The sequence below is a fragment of the Piliocolobus tephrosceles genome, chromosome 15 (assembly GCF_002776525.5).
Source record: "Piliocolobus tephrosceles isolate RC106 chromosome 15, ASM277652v3, whole genome shotgun sequence".
NCBI lineage: Eukaryota > Metazoa > Chordata > Mammalia > Primates > Cercopithecidae > Piliocolobus > Piliocolobus tephrosceles.
Genome location: NC_045448.1, coordinates 28951409 through 28972828, shown reverse-complemented (window position 1 = coordinate 28972828; position 21420 = coordinate 28951409). Strand labels below are relative to the sequence as shown.

At 52.3% G+C, this 21420-nt stretch overlaps 1 protein-coding gene across 3 annotated transcripts in view; it reads right to left on the bottom strand.

Annotated features, from left to right (window-relative positions):
- Positions 1-17626, bottom strand: part of TOGARAM2 (TOG array regulator of axonemal microtubules 2) — a 71545-nt gene extending 53919 nt beyond the window's left edge. For 2 of the 3 annotated variants that reach the window (XM_031934192.1, XM_031934193.1), the window contains exons 1-2: positions 4142-4169; positions 785-895 (exon numbers count right to left, since the gene is read on the bottom strand). In XM_031934192.1, coding sequence (XP_031790052.1) covers positions 785-895; positions 4142-4169 — 139 coding nt within the window. Of the gene's footprint in view, positions 1-784; positions 896-4141; positions 4280-17378 lie in introns of those variants that run through there. The other variant, XM_023217324.2, reaches the window with a different exon arrangement.
- Between the last annotated feature and the right edge of the window lie 3794 nt (positions 17627-21420).

The following is a 21420-nucleotide window of genomic DNA, read 5'->3' as shown; positions in this document are numbered from 1 at the left end:
CCACCAATCTCCAGGATCCACCATCCACCAATCTCCAGGGACCACCATCCACCCATCTCCAGGGCCCACCACCCACCAATCTCCAGGATCCACCATCCACCAATCTCCAGGGACCACCATCCACCAATCTCCAGGGACCACCATCCACCAATCTCCAGGGTCCAACAAAGTCATCAGATCCCTGAGCACTGACCTATGCTGAGCACAGGCTGCAAGCAGGAGCTCAGGAGTCTCAGAGCAAATCACCCCCACCCCCGGCAGACACACCAGATGGGAGAGAAACAAAACGCTCAGCACATTTAGAGGAGGAAAGAGGCTCTAGAAGACCTGCAGGAAGTGGTGCTTTCACCTGGGCCCTGGGGGAGCCCTGGTGCAGAAAGGGGCAGGGAAAGCATTCAGACAGGCGGGCTCTGGAAAGCTCGGCCACACCCCAGCCCCGTCAGAGACCCAGCCCCCAGATGCTGGACAAGTGGCAGAGACGCTGAGTGGACATCTTGAGAGGTGCCTCCTCCCCATTGCCACCCTGGGTGCTGAGTACACTCCCAGGTCCAGGCGCATGCAGAGCCCTGCTCCCTATTCCTGCCGGTCCCCCTCTGCACACCTCCAACCTCTGAGGCACCGGGTTGAAAAGAACCTGCCTTTGAAAGAATCAAAGGGCATTTTCAGCAGGAGCCACAGGAAAATGACACCTGCTGGTAGCTTGAGAACACAGCCAGCATCTACCACACTCCCCGCTCCAGGATGAGGCCAGGGGCCCTGACCAGGCGGGGTCTTCCCATCTCACCTTCTCCATGAGGCAGACTGGAATTGATGCTTCCAGGCGGGAGCACCCCGGGCCCCGCACTGGTCTGAGGGATGCTCCCGCAGTACTCAGCCACGGGGGCCAGGACCTTGGCTGGAGACAGAAGCACAGGAGAGCAGCACCTGAGAGTCCTCCAAGGCCAAGACTGGGAGCAAACCAAGAACACCTGGCCGTAACCCTGAGCACTCCACCCCCCAGTGTCCCCGCCCAAAAACCCAAGGCATGTGGTGGCCCCACCCACAACACCAGAGCCTGGCAGGGTCGGGCAGGATGCCTGTGATTTCCACCAAATCCCTCCAACCCCACTTACCCCAGCCTCTCAGCCTGGCTGCCTCCTCCTTCCTCGTACCCTGGCTTTGCTCCAAACCCCACTCCATCTTTTCATCTCCTTCATGGGCACCACTCTTCCATCACCCAACATCACTGACCCCTGGAGTGCCCATATCCAACCTCTGTCCACCAGCTGCTCCCTCCAGGCCACTTCCTCACTGCCACGCCCTGCAGATAATCCCCTACCCTATGGCTTCCACCCTGACCAATCCCACCCGTTGCAGAGCAGAGCGTCAGATGACTTTGCCAACTCCCTTTTGGAAGTCCCCAGGCACCTCATCAGCATGTCCTACACTGATCTTCCTCTTCTCTCCTAACCTCCCTCGGCTCAGCAAAAGGCACCCTCTATCCCCGACACAGGCATTTGTGAACACTCCCTGTTCAGGGAGACAGTAGCAGGCAAGGCTGACTCAGTCCTCGGTGAGATTTGAGGTCTGGCGGGGAAGACAATGATTAACAAGCAACGACAGTGTGGGGCCTGGGAGCCCAGCCAGAGATGGGGACAGAAAAAGCTTCCCAGAGGGCAGGACCACTGAGCTGAGACCATACAGGGCAGGAGTCAGGAAAGAGGAGGGGAAGCTCAGCTAAGGCATGCGCTCCTTTAAGAAGCCTTCCATTTTTTGCCAGTTTTTAAAGAAGATTCTGTTTTTTGTTACTGAGTTGTTTGAGTTCCTTATATATTCTGGTTATTAATCCTTTGTTGGATGGATAGTTTGCAAATATTTTCTCCCATTCTTCACTATATTGACTGTTTCCTTGGAGGTACAGAAGCTTTTTAGCTTGATGGAATCCCATTTGTCTATTTTGTTTTTGTTGCCTGTGCTTTTGAGGTCACTGCTGGGTAAATATCCAACAGAAAGTAAATCAGTACATTGAAGAGCTATCTGCACTCTCATGTTTATTGCAGCATTATTCACAATAGCCAAGATATGGAATCAACCTAAGTGTCCATCAACAGATGAATGGATAAAGAAAATGTGGCACATATACACAATGGGATACTATCAGGCCATAAAAAAGAATAAAATCTTGTCACTTGCAGCAACATGGATGGAACTGGAGGTCATTATCTTTTTTTTTTTTTAATGGAGTCTCAGTGGTGCGATCTTGGCTCGCTGCAACTTCCGCCTTCTGGGTTCAAGTGATTCTCCTGCCTCAGCTTCCCCGAGTAGCTGGGATTACAGGCGCCTGCCACCATACCCGGCTAATTTTTTGTATTTTCGTAGAGACAGGGTTTCACCATGTTGACCAGGCTGGTCTTAAACTCCTGATCTCATGCAATCTGCCCACCGCTGCCTCCCAAAGTGCTAGGATTACAGATGTGAGCCACCATGCCCAGCCTGGCGGTCATTATCTTAAGTGAAGCAAGCCAGGCACAGAGAGACAAACTCTACTTGTTTTCATTCATATATGGGAGCTAAAAAAGTCAATCTCACAGAGGCAGAGAAGAGAATGGTGGTTACCAGAGGCTGGGAAGAGAAGGGGGTGGAATGAAAAGAAGTTGGTTAATGGGTACAAAAATACAGTTAGAAGGAATAAGAGCTATTGTTTGATAGTACAGTAGGGTGACTATAGCTCGTAATAATGTATTGTATAATTCAAAACAGCTAGAACTGGAATGTTCCCAACATCAAGAAATGGCCAATGGTTGAGGTGATGGAAATCCCAGTTACCCTAATTTGATCATTGCGCCTTGAATGCCTGTATCCAAATACCACATGTACACCCAGAAAATCTGTACAACTATTATGTGTCAGTATTTTTAAAAGAGAAAGAGAAACCCCCTCTCTTGTGTTCCCACAGCCCCAGGCACACCCCCATTACTCTCTCTTCCCCACAGCTCTCTCTGCTCCTGCCCTGCAGCTTCCCTAGGAACAGGCACTGTGTCTTACTCATCTCTGTAGTACTGTACCTGCTGCTAAGCAGGCAATTCACAAACGTGGGTCCCACACCTTCCCGGCTCAGTCCTTCCCAAGCACACCTCAGGACCATCCATGGGGCCCTAACGCACCGCCTGGAGAAGCCACCATGCAGGTGGAAACCCAGCTCATCCACCCCCAGGCTGAAAGACTCCTAGTCTGGGACTCAGGAGCCTGGGTTCCCACTTTTTGCCACCTGTGTGACCTTGAGGAAATACGCTAACTTCTCCAAGTCTCTGTTCCCACATCAGTAAAGCAAAGGAGTTGACAGCACTAAAGGTTCATACAACATCTTTATCCTATTTCTAGATTTGTAGATTTTTCTTTCTAAGATCTCAGCACCTCCCACTTCCCCACTGGAATCTACGTTCGGGTGGGATCTGATTTAGCACTAAAGCAAGCAGGTGTTTTCTGATTCCTACGTCGAAGCCCCCGGGAGCTCTGCCATGTGCATCATGCGCTGTCTCCTGAACCGCAGCTCTGGCCATCCTGCTGCTCTGCCTTCCTTCCAAATGGCCATCTGGCCCCTGCTCCAGCCCCTGCAGGATGAAGCAGCTCTGCACCTTGCTAGCACCCATTTCATCTGGGGCAGGACCAATCCCCTCACTTTCCAGGGGAAACTGAGGCTCACCCAGCCGGCTCCCAAAAGCAGAGCCAGGCCTCGAGGCCCATCTCCTGATGCTAACTGGCCACACACTGCTCCCACTACTCCACCCAGTTGGCAAAGGAAATACAGCCATTCACTCTCCCTGAGGCCCCGGCACACATCCCCTGCCCATCCACATACCCTTGACCACAGAACAGAATTAGCCCCTCAAGGAACCAGCCACCCTGCTGCAGAGAGTGGAGGCAAAGCTCAGGCCAAGGCTCTAGAACACTCCAAGCACTCCTAGGCCAGGGAGCCACCCAGAGAGCCAGCTGGGCAGCAGCACGTGGGTTGCTGGCCAGGGCTAGAAAGGCACGGCCACCTGGCTGCATCTCCCAGCAGCCTTCATCCCCACGTCTCCCTTGTTCTGGCCTCTGGGAGTGTCCAAGGCAGGTCTCCTAGCCCGGAAAACACCAGCCGCAGGCCTCCTGTGGTGCCCCTTACCTTTGGGGAAATCATCACGGGTGCCCATGTCCTGGGTGGAGAAGGTGCCTACAAGGTTGCCCAGAGGCAGCAGCTATTTCTGGGTGGTGAGTACAGTCCTTGGCAGTCTGGAGGGTTCCGACCTTTAACATCTGGGACCTAAGGATAAGAAGAGAAAGGAGAAGTCAGTAAAAGCAAATTAACACTTCTAAACTACTTCACAGAAAGCTGGTCAGGAGCTAAAGCATTATTGTCATGAAGAAATCGGCCACTAAATGAAGGATGCCATTTTTCTGACATTGGACTCACAAATGTTTCAGTTCCCAAGTGCGAGGCCGCGTGGTTTTGGGAAGAGTTCGTTATGAAGAGTGTCAACAAAATGCATCAACCTGCCATCCCTTGTCACTGAGACATGGACGCACCTTTAGGGTCGTGGGGAAAGATGATTTTTTTTCAAGGTAGCGTCTGATACTTTGTTTCTCCGGCAGTTTCTGTTTGCTTCCGACGCCCCTCAGTCCACCAGCTGCCCTGAAAGCCCATGGCAATGTTGGCTTCTGTGACCACTCATCCCACAGGTGTTGGCGGGGCCTCTTGGACAACTGGCTCTCCAGTCTCTCTCGGGATGTGTGGTTACGACCTCCCTGACGTCCTTGGTGCTCATTCTCACCTGACTGAACAAGCCACACCTGTGACCCCCTCAGCCACTGCATTGTCCACACCTTGATCCCTCCTGCCCTCCCTTCAGCCTCTGGGGTCAGCTGTCAGCTCTTGCCCTTGACCTAACTTCATTGTCTCTCCATGTGACAGGGTCTCACTGCATCCTCTGCAGCTTCACACAATTCTATGAATCCTTTGCTGAGATAATGGTGACCGTTTTCCCCTGACAGGTAATGGAGGTGCCCTCAGAGCTGACCTGTGGTAACACCAGGGGTGAAGCCCACAGCTCCCAATTTCTACTCCAGAGAGGAGCTCTCATCCACAAAGCGTCTGTGGACAGGGCAGGAGCCTGTGCCAACTCCCTTTTCTGAGCAAGAAATCCCAACTCAGGAACTGAGAAACCTGCCTTCCATTTGGAAGCCAGCCAGCCGCTGCCCCACCCAGGCCCCAGAAGGCAGAGTAGCTCCTAGTAACCCTCGACCCAAACACAGGTGTCCAGCCCAGCGCCAGGCCCAGCGCAGCACCCAGCCCAGCACCCAGCCCAGCTTGGCCCCAGCCTGGTCTCACTTCTTAGAACCTCAAGACATGAGTTCCCTGTCTGAGAATTTTCCTCACAACCAGGGAGAGGGGAACTCTCTGTTTAGTATCTACTGGGATAAGGATGTGGCCACACGGTGGGGAAAAGCAGTCCTGAACCCCTGTGAGACACGGCACCTCTCCCAGGCAAGGCGAGGGAAGATTCTATTCCACAGATACCGACACCCCAGACTTCACGCCCTGAGCTAAGCAAGAGGCTCAAAAGATTGACCAGGCAGCTGGTTTCCAGACAAAGCCCAGCAGGAATGTGGCAGGCTGGCACAGACCTTCCATGGCTGAATTACAGCAAACAAGCTGGGGTCCTGGAATTTGGGGGCTGTGAGAGCCGCAGGCCCCACCTGTTCCCCATATCTCTAACCAGAGGATACACTTTCTATAAAAATTACATGCAGAAAAGCAATATTTAGCTACAGTCCTTGTTCTCCTTAACTGCAGATTAGAATAGCCTGGAAACTAATTAAAATTATAGATTTCTAGGCCCCACCGCCAGCCCCTGCTGAATTAGGTCTAGGAAGCAGGCCACAGGGATTTTTTTTAAACTTCTGATTTTTTTTTTTTTTTTTTTTTTTTTTTTGAGACAGAATCTCCCTCTGTTGCCCAGGCTGGAGTGCAGTGGCATGATCTTGGCTCACTGTAACCTCCACCTCCCAGGTTCAAGCCATTCTCCTGCCTCAGCCTCCCAAGTAGCTGGGATTACAGGCAGGCATGCATCAGCATGGCCAGCTAATTTTTGTATTTTTGGCAGAGATGGGGTTTCACCATGTTGGCCAGGCTGGTCTCAAACTCCTGACCTCAAGTGATCTGCCTGCCTCGGACCCCCAAAGTGCTGGGATCACAGGCATGAGCCACCACACCCGGCCTTACCTTCTGATTTTAATGTTCAAACAGGATCGAAAAATCACTGGCCTGTAGTTCAGATTCACTTTATAATAAGACCTCGGCCCTATTTCTTACCCTAGGCTGTCAGAGTGGTCATTGCTGCCTCAGTTTCTCCAAAGTGATTACCCTCTAGGAGGCTAAAGAGAAGACTCGAGCTGCCTGAGGGTACAGGATGCTTAAGTTTCAACAGCCACCCCTACTGCAATGGGCCTTCTGAACAAGACGGTTCTCCCACCGTAGCCTCCTCAGTGGTCAGAAGTCAACAGGCCAAGTCAGCCCAGGTTCCCCCTGGCCCCAGGACACCAGCAGTACGGAAAGGAAACCTGGAGCCATTCCATGGCTTTTTTGCCAAAGCATCCCCTCTAGCAGAGCCCCTTTGAGACCCTCTCAGGGTCTATACCTTCGACCCTTCAGGCCCCAGGGTCTAGGGCACTCCGAGGTGCCCGCCCTAGAGGAGGCCAGAGCTGCTATGGACAAACAGGCCCGACTAATGTGGGCGCAGTGAGAGGCACCACCCCAGGAAATCACTCTGGCCCAGGGGCCTGTGGGAACTGAATGATCCATATCCAAACTATAAAAGAATCAGGAAGTCCAGCACAAGTGTGGACAGAGCACAGACTCCACTGAGCACCTGACCCCCAAGGCACAGTTCACCGAGGCCCCATCGCACCCGGCACTGCTCTAGACACTAAGGCGCTACTCTCCCCTGTGAGAACAGCCAGCCCCTGACCCAAAGGGCTAAATGAGCCAGTGGATTCTGGTGACCAGGATCTTGTCCTCACTTCCTGATGCTCTGAATTACTCCGCCTGGCTGGCTCCTCCCCTCTCAGCCTCTGTTTCCCAGCCCAGGGAATGGGGTCACCCAAAGTAAGTGGCCGTTGTCCCCTCCCCCCGTTAACGCTATGGCTGCAGAGGTTCCATAGTGACTGGTGCCACAGGAATGAAGAAAGGTGACAGAGGGGACTCAAGTGTCAAGTAGAAAGGGAACAAAAGCTAGCTAGGGCTGGCCCAGTAAAGAAGTTCACCCCAAGAACAAAACCCCAACCGCCCAGGCCTCGCACAGCCCACAGGGAGCCCACAGTTCCACGTCCACCTGCTCCCACGGGGCGGGGCGGGGCAGACCCAGCCCACCCACCACAGCCCTGGGGCTGCCGCTCCCACAGCCTCTCTTGCTGTCATGACACCACCTGCTCTGACTTTCAGAGACCTCTGAGACGTCTCCAGCCACAGTTCTCATCTCCTCAGACAAAGCTCACGCCAAGGTGACAGAGAAAGGAAGGGGGGATGAGCCAGGCTGAGGGGAAGAGGGGCAGAGTTTACAAACCCTCATTCTGGAACCAAAAACATGGCCCCCACTGACATACTCTCAGAAGAGAGGCCTCAGATCTAGGCCCCCTCCCGTCTCACACCCCACGAGCCAGTCTGCCCCCGAGTGCCCCACTCAGAACTCCCAGAACGCTGGCTGTGGGCTCAGACACGGGGGGCTGGAATCCTGCCCTGGGCCCTCTTGTATAAACTTGGGAAGCTGATTTAATCCCTCTGAGCTTCAGTTTCTTCATCTGAAAAAAATGTCCTAACAAGGGGTTTTGTTAGGAATAAATGAAGTAATGTTAGAAATAATAGTCCTATTGCTGGCATATAGTAATTGTTCAATAATGTCAGGTGTGAATCTTCCTTCTCCTTCCCTGGGGAAGAGCAACCCCCCCGCCCCCCCACTTCACACACACACACACACACACACACACACACTCGCATGTCCACACACCCACACTGTCTTTAAAGTTATGACAGGCCAGCCCTCCATTCCTATCAGACAGACCAGGTGACAGAGATGCCTCTCATGCAGAGGGGATAGATATGTCTATAGAATAAGATGCTCAAATGAGATGTTGCCTTTGAGCCCCACCAGCTCTCACCCATGAGCCCACACTTCTAAGCGAATGCTGTCTGTAATGCCAAGCAGAGAAGGTGAACGTTCACTGTCACGCCCGACAGGACAAAGTAACCCTGCTGCAGCGATGAGCCCTCAGGGACACCCTCCACGCTGTCTGACTAGGGCACCGGAGATGCTCCACGGAAAAGCAGCATCCGTGCTGGGCCTGGAAGTGGGATCAAAACGGGTAGGAAATGGGGTCTAAACGGGTAGGAAGGAGGAATGGCGTTCCAGGCTGAGGAGGCGGCCTGAGGAAAGCACGGAGCAGATGTGCCTGTGAGTCTGGGGTCTGGCAAGAGGACCCAGGCCTGGGAGCGGGATGAGGGCCATCGGGGGAGACCCAGAATGCTCTGTGAGAGGGTCAGGGCTTGCCCTGCAGCCCAGGGGAACTCTGAAGACTGTTCAAGGAGAGGAATGGCATTATCTGACCTGCAGTTTCATGCAGAACCCTCGAGTGGGGCCTTGGAAGAACTTCCCAAGGAAGGGGAGCCTCTGACAGAATTACAGCACTGAGATGTAGAGATGTTAGCCCAGCCTCTGAACCAGGCACAGAAAATAAACAACTTAACCAGGATTTGACACTGATTATACGCAGGGTTTAGACTGGACGGAACATGCCTTCCTATATCTCGTGCTATCTCCCTGAGGATAAGAAACAGCTACCCACACCTCCAATCACCATACACATACATCTCACCCCTCCACCCACCTCTGCTCCCCTCCTGGGAGGCAGCCCAGGCCGTAGACCTGCAGGGAGGACCCTGGATGTTGTCAGATGAACAACTTATGAGACTCTGACCTCCAGAGTTCGGCCTGTCACTGAAAATCTGAGATTCACTCACTCATTCAAACATGCCATAGGTACTAAGATATGAAGGGGAATAAGACTAAAATCCAGCACCTGCAAGCTGTGTGACTGAAGGCACATTGTTAAACTTCTCTGAGCCCAGCTCTTTTAACTGCAAAGCGGAAATAATGCTGTAATCCCAGCACTTTGGGAGGCCAAGGCTGGCGGATCGCTTGAGTTCGAGACCAGCCTGGGCAACACAGTAAAACCTCATCTCTACAAAAATGCAAAAATTAGCCGGGCATGGTGGCTTGTCCCTGTAGTCTCAGTTACCTTGGGGGTGCTGAGGCAGGAGGATCACGTGAGCGCAGGAGGTCAAGGCTGCAGTGAGCCGAGATTGTGCCACTGCACTCCAGTCTGGGCGACAGAGACCCTGTCTCCAAAAGAAAAAGAAAAAAAGGAGATAATGCTTATCTCACTTCGATATTGCATTCAATAAAATATGAAAAGCGGGCCCAGTACAGCAGCTCACGCCTGTAATCCCAGCACTTTGAGAGGCCGAGGTGGGCGGATCACTTGAGGTCAGGAGTTAGAGACCAGCCTGGCCAACATGGCAAAAATCCCGTCTGTACCAAAAAATACAAAAATTAGCTTTGTGGTAGCACACGTCTATAATCCTACCTACTCAGGAGGCTGAGGCAGGAGAATCACTTGAACCTGCGAGGTAGAGGTTGCAGTGAGCTGAGATCGCACCACTGCACTCCAGCCTGGACAACAGAGCAAGACTCCGTCTCAAACAAAAACAAAAACAAAAACAAAACCTGGCCTCAAGAGAGTGCCCAGAGCTAAGGAACGTCTCAGGAAACAGCAGCATTGAACAGAGATGGGTAGAGAAGGGGAGGCCCCAGGGGAGTCTGAGCAAGGACAGCCAGGGAGGCCAGGGCAGTTGGCACCAGATGAGCAGGGAGTGGTTAGAGGTGTCAGCTCAGCCAACTGGATGTGACCATCATGGAATCATCGGGAACTTAGTGTGAGCAATATCTGTGCCTGTGGAGTCATGGGGGTTGCAGAAAATCGCTGAGGTCTGAGGTATGAGTGGAAGGTTAAATAGAGACAGTGAGTCCAAACAATGCTGGGGAACTTGGATGAGAAAGGCAGGAGATTGGAGAGTAGCTGGAGGGGAATGAAGGGTGGATGAAGTTGTGTTGTTTGCTTGTTTGTTTGTCATCTGTATTTTTCAGGGAGATTCTAGAGCAAGTTCACAGGAGGAGGAGAAAGGGCCAGAAGGAAAAGGCTGAAGTCCCAGGGGAGGGAGAGGAGCTGATGGAGCGGGAGCCCAGTGTTAACAGCCGAGGGAGAAGGGCACAGGCTGGGCCAGATGGGAGTGCCAGTCCTCAGACCCTGGAGGAAGAGCCAAGGGTCCTACAGAGGGAGAGGTCAGGAAGAGAGAAAGGGCACGTAGAACTGCCTTGATATTGGCGGTGAAGAGGGAGGTGAGTCTGCTGCATGTGAGAGCTGGACTCGGGAGTGTGAAGTTCTGAATAGTCACGGGGGCATATTCTGACTTTAGAAGAACCAAACCATTCCTTGCCTTTCCTCTCCCAGGTGCCTCCCTCTTTATTAGGAGGGCTTCTTACAGGCAGCACCTACCCTCGTGATTTCAATCGCCATTTGATTATCGGGACTTCCAAGCCAACAGTGGAGCCCAGACCTCCCTCTCTGGAGCTGCAGACAAGCTGCGAGGAGGCCTGGATGGCTCCACCTGCGTGTCCATCTTTATTAGCTTGGGGCAGGGCTGGTTACCACACTGACCCTCAACGCGGCCACTCCTAGAGCTGGCAGTCCCAAGAGCCACTTCACCCCCAACTGGGAGACTGATATCCACACCCACCAGACCGCCGTGGGGGTATCCAAGGCCCTCCGCCACTCAGGCCCCTGACTCCAGCTGTGACTGGCATGTGGGGGCCAGCAGGAAGGCTATTCACAGATGAGAAGCACCCCCACCACAACTGGACCCCTTTACCAGCTCTGGAGCTACCACCACTGCTGCAGATGGCATCTCCTCTACCATCATGAGATCAGGTGGGCTTAGTACTCCTGCAGCCGCTCCGTTCTCAGACAATATGAGGTGCAGCCAGCCAGCAATTCCACAGAATGCAGACAAAGGGACAAACAGTGCCAGGCTCGTGGCAATAACACAGTTAACTGTAGTGTGACTGAATGAATGAGTTCAAAACTAAAGCACATCTTCTAGACAGTCTTGTTGAGAAGAAACTAAGTGAAGGAATTAACATTTCTTAGTTCCATTTTGCTTTGTGCCCAGGCAATATACTACATGCTTGCAAAGACTATGTCATTGAGCTGTGGAAATAGAGAAAGAAAGTACATATTTTCATCCTCATTTTATAGACAAGATGATTAAGGCTCAGAGAGGTTAAGTAACTAGGTTGAAGCCACAGAGCTACTAAGTGGAAGAGTCAAGGCTGATGGTTTCTGCTCATGGAGGTGGTAGTATTTCAGGGCATTCATTCAGGAGTCAACCGGGTTAAAGTCCATCACTTCCTAGCTGCATGACCTCAGGCACATGGTTAAAATTCTCTGAGTCTCCATTTAACTGTGAAATGGAAATAATAATATCTATCTCCAAGGTTATTGAGAGTATTCCAAAAAATATGAGAAACATTTAATAGGCTGATTGGGCCCAAGGGCCCAATCCACAGTGGCTATTAATAGTATTGGTTGTTTAGGAACTGTTTTGCTGTGTTCAGATGTTCAGGAAGAAAGAGGGGAAATGTCCCTTTTGAAAGTCTTTGGGCCAAGAAGCTACAGAGGCCTGGCTGAGGCTGGACAGCAACACGGAGGTGCCACCTTGTGCAGCAGGAGGTCCTTCCATTTCCTGAGCTGTCGAGGGTGAGCAGGAAGCAGTGGGCAGGCTGGGGCGGGACACTTACATCAAGGGTCAAGTACCACGTTGCTGGGAAGAACCTTTCTTAACAGAGCACTCTGTTCAGGAGGCAGTTCACACCTGAATCTAATGACCTCCCAGGACAGGGCAGAGGAAGTGGTCAGAAACCCAAAGCAGCGCTTCCCAACCGTTTTATGCCCAGCGCGGCTGAGGAATGTGGCCATCCATTTGTAATGGTAGCTCAGTGTGGGTGTCTCGGGTTGGAGGTGGATGGGCCACAGCATTTGAAACCGCCCCCCACCAACCCTAGGAAATTCTGATGTGATCATTAATGGTCTAAAAGATATAGGAAAGCCTAGGGTGAGAGAAAGCTTTATTTAGGCTGTTTTTGAAAAACAATGAGATAGGTTGCAAGCAGGGCCGCCATGTTTGATTGTCTAGGTTGGGCACTGCACAAGGGCATCCTAATTAAGGAGACATTTCTCAATCTCTCACACCACAACCTTTTCTTTTTTCTTTTTTTTTTTTTATTTGAGACACAGTTTCACTTTGTCGGCCAGATTGGAGGGCAGTGCCATGATCTCAGCTCACTGCAACCTCCACCTCCCAGGTTCAAGCAATTCTCCTGCCTCAGCCTCCCAAGTAGCTGGGACTACAGTCATGTGCCACCATGCCCAGCTAGTTATTTCTGTGTGTGTATTATTAGTAAAGACGGGGTTTTGCCATGTTGGCCAGGCTGGTCTCGAACTCCTGACCTCAAGTGATCCACCCACCTCAGCCTCCCAAAATGCTGGGATTACAGGCACGAGCCTCACACTACATCTTCTCCAAAGTCCTGGCAATGTTGTTTTAGACAATGACTATACATAGTTGCACATTCATTTCAGTCTTTTTCTGATGAATAGAAGAAAAGTGTCTTGAGAAAGAAACATCTTTTTCTAATTCACAAAGGGAACCATATGAGTGGGCTGTGGTCCTAGTAACAAAGGCTGTGTAACTTATACATAAATTTACAAAATTCAAAATCTTCTGAACCTGCCCCCACCTTTGTGTATGGTGTTATTGCAAATATAAATTAGAGATAAATCAGAACTTGGGCTGGTGATTTAACAGAATTTCCCATGCCTTTCTCCTGTCACTAAATTTCAAGCTGGAAGGGGCCTTGGAGGTCAGCTAGTCTCCTTCCTTATAAATGAGGGGTTAAGAGGCCCTCAGAGGCTGTGTGACTCACTGTCTTAGCCTGCTCAGGCTGCTATAACAAAATACCATAGAATAGGTTACTTAAACAACAAAAATTTGCCTGGGCACAATGGCTCACACCTGTAATCCCAGCACTTTGGGAGGCCGAGGCAGGCAGATCACCTGAGGTCAGGAGTTTGAGACCAGCCTGACCAACATGGCAAAACCCTGTCTCTACCAAAAATACAAAATTAGCTGGGTGTGGTGGTGAGTACCTGTAATCCCAGCTACTAGGAAGGCTGAGGCAGAGGAATCACTTGAACTCGGGAGGCAGAGGTCACAGTGAGCTGAGGTCACACCATTGCATTCCAGCCGGGCGACAAGAGCAAAACTCCAACTCAAAAACCAAAACAAAACAAAACAAAAAAACAGAAATTTAGTTCTGGAGGCTGCGAAGTCCAAGTTGAAGGTGCTGGCTGATTCCGCTCCCGGTGAGGACTCGCCTCCTGGATTGCAGGTAGCTGTCTTCCCTGTGTCCTCACACGGCAGAGACAGAGACAGCAAGTTCTCGGGTCTCTTCTTCTAAGGGCACTAACCCATCATGGGAGAACCACCCCCACGACCTCATCTGAATCTAATTACCTCCTGAAGGCCCCACCTCCTAATACCAACACGTGGGGGGTTAGGCTTTAACATTTGCATTTGTGGGGACACATGCATTCAGTCTATAACACATACATAAGGCCATCAGGAGCCAATGCCTATCCCAGGGCCCATAACCCTGTAGGCATCACACTGGCTGCCAGCTGGCAAGGCCTCCAGCAGGACGGAGAGGAAAGCTTCCTTCTCCAGCTTCCCATCAAGGCCCCCCCAAAATGGTCACCTTGCCACTGCAGTGCCTGGTCAGAGCCCATGCAGTGTGCTCCCAAGGACTAAGGTTTTGGAGGGGTTGGATGCCACTGCATCAATCCTGCCTGAAATCACACAGCCATTGGCTGGAGCTTGGAAGTCTTCTGCTGGCCCTGAGATTTCCACCATCGAGGTAAGAGTTATCCCAGCACTTGATCACAGTGCTGGAGTCTCGAATGAAAAACGGCTTGGCCCACTGTCCCGGGAATGTCTTCTGCAGGGTTTGGCTGGTCAGTTGAGGATTCCTGCCTAGTAGCAGGTGCTTGAATCTTCAAACTGTAGACTGTGAACAAACACCTGTACTCGGAGGATCAGAAGGGACTAGGAAGAAAGAAAGCAACTTGTCTAAAATCTCAGCAAAGATGTATTGACATGACTCTAGCATCTGAATGTCTGTCACATCCCAGGAAAGGGCTCTTGGCAAAGGCCTCCCTGCCAGAAGCTCAGAAGACTTCAGACCCGGGCCCTGTCCCTTCCCAATGGCCCATGAGAAAGTCGACTTTCTTTAACGGGAGCCAGAGTTTTGCATGTGCCTCTCCAGGAAATACACTAGGTTTTGCCTAGGAAATGTAAATGGCTTCTGTGGAGGGACATTTTTTTTCTGTCTTTGTTTTATTGAAGAGAAATCCAAGACCCAGGAAGGGATGTGAGTTGGGCCAAGAACCAGAGGTTTTAAAACACAAAATGGGAAACTCAGACTTCCAGACAGTGGCTCTGTAATCCAAACACTGAGAAGTATGTGGAAGAGTGATTGGTCCTCCAAGAAGAAGAATGGAGGAGAGGGATGGAGGGTGAGGAGGGCAGAGAGAAAAATGGGGCTCAAAAGCCTGAGCACCATGAGGGGCTGAGATCACAGAGAGCAGACGAAGGGAGGCACCCAACAGGAGAAGAAAGTGGGGAGGAAGAAGGGCTGCAGGCAGATGCCCAACCCCCTGGTAATCAAGAAAATGCAAATGAGATGCTACCACCATCCCACAAAGATGGGCGAAAATTGACATGGGTGGCAATGCCAAATGCTAGTGAGAGCACAGAGCAATGGGAGCACTCACGACAGCTGGCAGGTGAGGTACAAATGGGCACAACCCCCTGGGAAAGTGGTCTGGCTTTACCTGATAGAGCTAAAAATGCACAAACCTAATGTTCAGCAATTCCACTCCTAGGAACCCACCCTTGAGAAAATCTTGCACAGGTGATCCAGGAAAGGAGCTCAAGAGTATCCAGAGCAGCTCCATGGATAATGGCCAAAATCTAGAAAAAAATCTAAATGTTCAACAGGAAAATGAAGGAATCAATCATGGTGCACTCACAACATAGAATATTACAGGGTAATGAAACAAACGACTGCCCCACTGAACACTATGGATGATGCCACAGCGTAATGTTTCGTGAAAGGAGCCAGACCCGAAAGACTACACAGAGTATGACCCTACTTCTACAAAGTTCAAAGGAAGACAAAACTACATCGAGTGTTTAGAAATGCAAACATAGGCCGGGCGTGGTGGCTCACACCTGTAATCCCAGCACTTTGGGAGGCCAATGCAGGCAGATCATCTGAGCCAGGAATTCGAGACCAGGCTGAGCAACATGGAAAAACCCCATCTCTACAAAAAAAAAAAAAAAAATATATATATATATATATATACACACACACACACACACACACACACACACAGATTAGCCGGGCATGGTGGCGTGCACCTGTACACCCAGCTACTTGGGCTGAGATCACAGAGAGCAGACGAAGGGAGGCACCAAACAGGAGAAGAAAGTGGGGAGGAAGAAGGGCTGGAGGCAGATGCCCAACCCCCTGGTAATCAAGAAAATGCAAATGAGATGCTACCACCATCCCACCAAGATGGTGGGAGGAACACTTGAGTCTGGGAGGCGGAGGTTGCAGTGAGCTGAGACCATGCCACTGCGCTCCCACCTGGGGGACAGAGTGAAACCTTGTCTCAAAAAAAGAAGCGAAATTAAATTAAAATAAAAATGCAGACATAGATGGAAAACTTGATAGAAAAGCAAGGAAAAATTAATAGCGTGATTAACCCTAAGGGGAAGGGAGGCAGCTGTGATAAGGACAGGGCCCACAGGGGTGGGTTCTGGGAGGCGGCCAGTTTGCCTGTTTCTTGGCCTGGGCGGTGGCCACATGGACACTGACTTTATAACTATTCCTCACACTGTGCATGCATTTTGTGCATTCTTCTGTCTGCAATAATAAACTTCCAGCCTCTGTGCTGGTGAGCTGAGTCTGGTGCCTCTGAGGTGGCCGTGGTGTCAACGGGAGGGTGCGCTGCCCTCAGAGGCAGGTCTCTCCAGAGCTCAGGTGGACATCTCCCCATCCCCTGCCCCCAACTACCTTCCCCTTTCTTCAGATCTTCTAGTCTTGGGATCCATGGGCTGAAACTGAGCCAGTCCTGGGAGCCAGCCAGCCTGTGGCTAGAAGGCTGCAGGGCCGTCTCCTGCAGGGCATTGGTGAGAAGGGTGAGGGACTACCCGGTTTGGGATAGAAACGATTATGGGACCCTCACACCACTTCCTGGAGCCAGGCACCAATGCCCTGTGGCCTGCCTCAGTGATGCTCTGACAGCACGGGCCCCAGTCCCTCCCCTCCCAGCGCTCCTGAGGAAACGGCAGCCTTCTGAGGTCCCCCGCCAGCATCAGCCCTTGTCCTGGAGAAGTGACTGGCAAAAGCTTAGTTTCGGGAGACTGAAATGCGCTCCAGAAAGGAACACGCCAGTCTCCACCTTGACAACAGCATCAACAACAGTAACTTCCATTCCGCACGTGGGCTAACGTGCCAGCTGCCCTCCTGACTGTCTCCATGCTCACATGCGGCACCACGAGAGGTTTTTTTAAACCCCTCTTCACAGATGAGAGACCTGAGGCCCAGACAGGCAAAGAGCTCAAGTCCACACAGCCAGAAAGAGGTGGGGTTAGAATTCAAACCCAGAGCAGAGCCCCTCCAAGGCCTATGCTCTCACGGGGTGCCCTAGCACCCTAAGCGCAGGTGCCATCCCCACAGCATGCCCCCACCCCTCCCGGCCCCATCACCCACAGCACCCCAGGGAGCCGCTGCCCTGTGAAGGGTTCACCCTGAGGCAGAGAGCACTGCCGACAGAGGCCATGACTCAGGGAAGGGGCCAGCCCCTCCTTCCTTGGCTCCCAGTGCTCAGAGAACAGTGAGTCCAACCTCCTCCCCTAGAGCTGCCACATGAAGGCCCAGAGAGGGTCAGGGACATCCCCACCGTCACACAGCCTCCATGTCATGGCAGAATGCTTTTTCTTTCATTGTGCCTTTGTGCCTGCTCCAGTTGGGGTTCTTCTCCCTCCCTCCAAGGACTTCAGGGGTCCTGACCCGGCCTCCCATTCACCTCCCCACCATAGACGGCTTGTTGGACCTATCGCCTCTCACCTCTCTGTCCAGAGGCCAAACCCGTCACTGGGGGAATCCAGGGTCCTTGGTCTCTACCGAGACGTTGATGCTTATGGGCCCAGGGAGGCAAGGATGGGCAAGGGAGGCAAGCCCCAGGCCTGGTTCAGCCTGGCCCCCACCAGCCACGCAGTCCTGGGCCGCAGCCTCCTGTCTGAGCAGGTGCTGGGTGGCCACGAGCCCCGCTGCTGGCGTGCTCCAGCTCTCAGCAAAGCTCTCCCTGAATAAACAAGGCTGCATAGCAACCACTCATTGAAGGAGCCCATAGCTCCCTGTGTCGGGGAGAGACCGAGCCGAGAGACTTTTCCCCTTGGTCTCATTGCCTCTGTGGCTCACTGGAGCACAGGCACTCCCAAGTGGCCGGCCTGTTCTCTGGGGTCATGGACACCACAGAAAGAGACAGCACTGGGCCCCCCTGCCTGGTGACTGCAGCCAGGAAGTGCATAGCTGGCTTGGCGCAGGGATGTTGTTGGCGGTAGAACCCCTGGTTTTGTTTACATGGCCTCTGGGCTCAATCTGCTTCTGCTTACTAGCTCTTCTAGAGGCAGAAAGGCGGAGTGAGCGTCCAGGCCTTGGCAGCAGGCAGAGCTAGGTTTGAATAGTGATCCTGCTACTTCCAGCTATATGCCTTCTGGTCAGAACTTTACCTTTCTTGACCTCAGTTTCCTCATCTATAAAATGGGTACAACAATAATACTGACTTGATAGGGTTACTGTAAGGATTTCAAAGGTGCATGTAACAGCTTGTAATTTTGTCTAGCACTTGGTAGGCTCTCCATCACTTCCCCAGAAATCCTTGCAGAGCAGGAAGCCTGTTGCCTTCTTCCCAACCAGATTTCTCCACCTTAACTTTTGGAAAATGTGAATCCTAGCAGCCCATGCGTGCTTCCTCACTGAGCCCAGGCTCTTGGGCAGAAATCCCAGGCTGGCATCCTCTGCCTGGAATGACTCTCCCAGTCCCACTCCTCATGCTACCCACTTCTAGCCCTCACCATCCAGGGGGCACAGAGTGGGAGCCAAGGACTCAATTTGTATGTAGGCTTGCAAACAGCCACTCGCCCAAAGACACTATGAATTTTCCCAGGCAGCTCCTCCCCATATACTGTACAAAGGAATCAGCAGGTATGTGGAACACGCAGGGAGGGCTGGTGGGAGGCCAATTACACCTCCACGAGGCCTGGGCCGCTGAAACGCTTGCACATGGGTGGCGCCTTCCTAGGACTCTCTCCTCTTCCCTGAGATGGCCAGGGAGGGCAGTCCTTGGGAGTAGCTGCTGTCATTTACCAAGATCCAGGAGGGAGCAAGGAGGGGCAGCCAATTATGACTGAGAACAAGGTCCCCCTGGGGCAGGTGCTGGCCCCAAGCCAGAGGTCACAGCTGACAAGGCGAACTGAAGTCCTGAACTCCCGAACTCCCTCTAGCAGAGGCCCAGAAAGGAGGCACTTCCTCCAAACCAGGAACAGTGGCTGTGCGGATTCCCCCTGGGAGACAGATATGAAGATGCCCAGGTGGGGAAAGAGAGGCCTGGCAAGGTAAGCCCTTGCCCCAAGCCACACAGCTTGTGAGTGAGAGCGAGTCAACCATGGGAACCCAGGGTGGGGATGTGACAAGGCAGGTTTTGGTGTCCCTCAGCTCTGCCAGGGAGACGGTGTGTGTGCAACAACCCCAAAGCCCATCCGCACGTCGCTGCTTGAGTCAGAGTTTCCAGAACACAGATCCGATGGCCATGCCCTGCTGGACACCCCTCGTGGCCCCTACTGTCCTTGGAGTAAGGGCCAGACTCAGCACCATGGCCACCAAGCCCCTCCATTCAGGCCCCACTGCATCCTCCTTCAGCTCCCAGATTCTCCACACTCTGCCTCCACTGGTTGGTCGAGCATTATGTGTTCCCGAGGTGAGCTGGCCATGCTCTGTGCCAAGTGCTAGAGACGCAGGAGGCAGCACTGCCTGCCCTCAGGAGCTGAGTGATGGAGAGAGGCCCCAGCAGGCAACCTCCTGCTCATTCCTGTGTTACCTGTAATAAGGGGGGATTGATAGCACAGCCCTTAAGAACCAGGGCTCTGAAGCCCCTGGATTCCAGTCTGGATTCTGATCCCAGAAATGCTATCTTAGGCAAGAAACAAACTCTCTGAGTCTCGGTTCTTTCACACGCCCAGCAGGGAAACTGCAGATCCTCCCTCCCTGGGGTGGCTCCAGTGACCCTCAGTGTGCCCGCCAGGCACAGAGCACACACACACCCTCACTGTGACTACGGACAGAGAGCGAATCCCAGGGCAGTGAGGTGTGAAATCCACATGAAATCCCCGAGTAAGGAGCAGGCCAGGGGAGGAGCATGGGTGGAAACCGCTGAGACAAACACAACCTGAGCCCCGGGCCTCTGGGGGAGCCAGGAGCTGCCCGGAAGGAGGGAGGCACTCCAGGTGGAGAGGGGAGCCAGGCTGCCACCTAGAAGCTCTCTGGAACTCCCCTGAAGAGATCTCAGAAAGAAAGAGACATGAATCCAGGCCCCAGTCATTTGTTACACTTCTTTTCTCATTCTAAAAAAATATTTTCATACTTAATTTTGTTTTCTTTCTTAAAGAAGTCCCCAAATTGTTTAAGCCCCGAGCCTCACATAGCCTGTATCAATCCCTGGTGGAAGGGTGGCCAGACCCTTGGAAGAGGGTCAACAACTACGAAGGAAGCCAGGTGTTACCTGTCTCCTCCGGTGCCCAGTGTTCCCAGTCATTGCCCCGACTCTCCTGGGTGTGTTCACACTGGTCTGCCCCCGCCCCCCAGAACCGGTGAACAAATACTTGATGTGAATGAATTAAACAGACTCACGATACAGAATCACAAGTTGGGAGGAGGGCTCTTGAAAGCACCAAATTAGTAGCCCCCTCCACATCCACAGAGGATAGCCCCCATCTACCCCAGAAAGTCACTCAAGATTTCAGAAACCAACATTCTGTAACTTTCCATGCTAATGGATTTGGTCAGTGGAAGACTACTAAATTCTGATCCTGTTCCCTCAGTAAAAAATGTCACTAAGCGTCCTCTTGGCCCTTGTTGATTTATAAAGTGAACAAAGCTGTTTCTATGTCTAGCAACAAGAAGGACTAGATGCCCTGAACACACTTCCCATTGCAAATGACCTGGACATCCTATATCCAAATAGTCTCCTGAACACATAGCTGGGCTATTAACAGGGACTTCACTGAGGGGTCTTCTCCTCCCCCTGTTCTGGGATGTAGCTGTCATGCTCCTCTCCTCTCCTGGCCTTTGTTCATGCTATTCCCTCCACCCCAAAAGCCTTTCCCATATCCCTTCCTACCCTTTACTTCTACCTATCTCCGGCCGGGCGCAGTGGCTCACGCCTGTAATCCCAGCACTTTGGGAGGCCAAGGCAGGCAGATCACCTGAGGTCAGGAGTTCGAGATCAGCCTGGCCAACATGGTAAAACCCTGTCTCTACCAAAAATACAAAAATTAGCTGGGCATGGTGGCGCATGTCTGTAATCTCAGCTACTCAGGAGGCTGAGACAGGAGAATTGCTTGATCTCAGGAGGCAGAAGTTGCAATGAGTCGAGATTGTGCCACTGCACTCCAGCCTGGATGACAGAATGAGACTCCATCTCAAAACACAACCAACCAACAAAAAAACCTTGTACCTATCTCCCTTGGCCAATTCCCCCTTGCTGACTCTCTAGAAAAGAGGTGCCTCTCCTCTGCCTTTCTAGGGCCAGCACTTCCCCATCACAGCACCACTAATCCACTGACTGTAACTGCCCACCCCTATCCTGGCCCACCAGCCAGCCACACAGACCTAGACTGTGAGCTCCTTGGGGGCAGGACTCATGCCTTATATCTCTAGAACCAGCGCCAGCCAGGCCCACAATAGACATTCAACATGGTTGTTGAGAGAGCAACACTAACCTGACTGCACGTGGGGAGAGGAGGTGGCTGGCAGCATAAGAACCGCCTTCCCCTGCAACATTCGCCACTTTTTCCAGGACCAGACCTGAGATGCAAGCTGCAGACCAGAG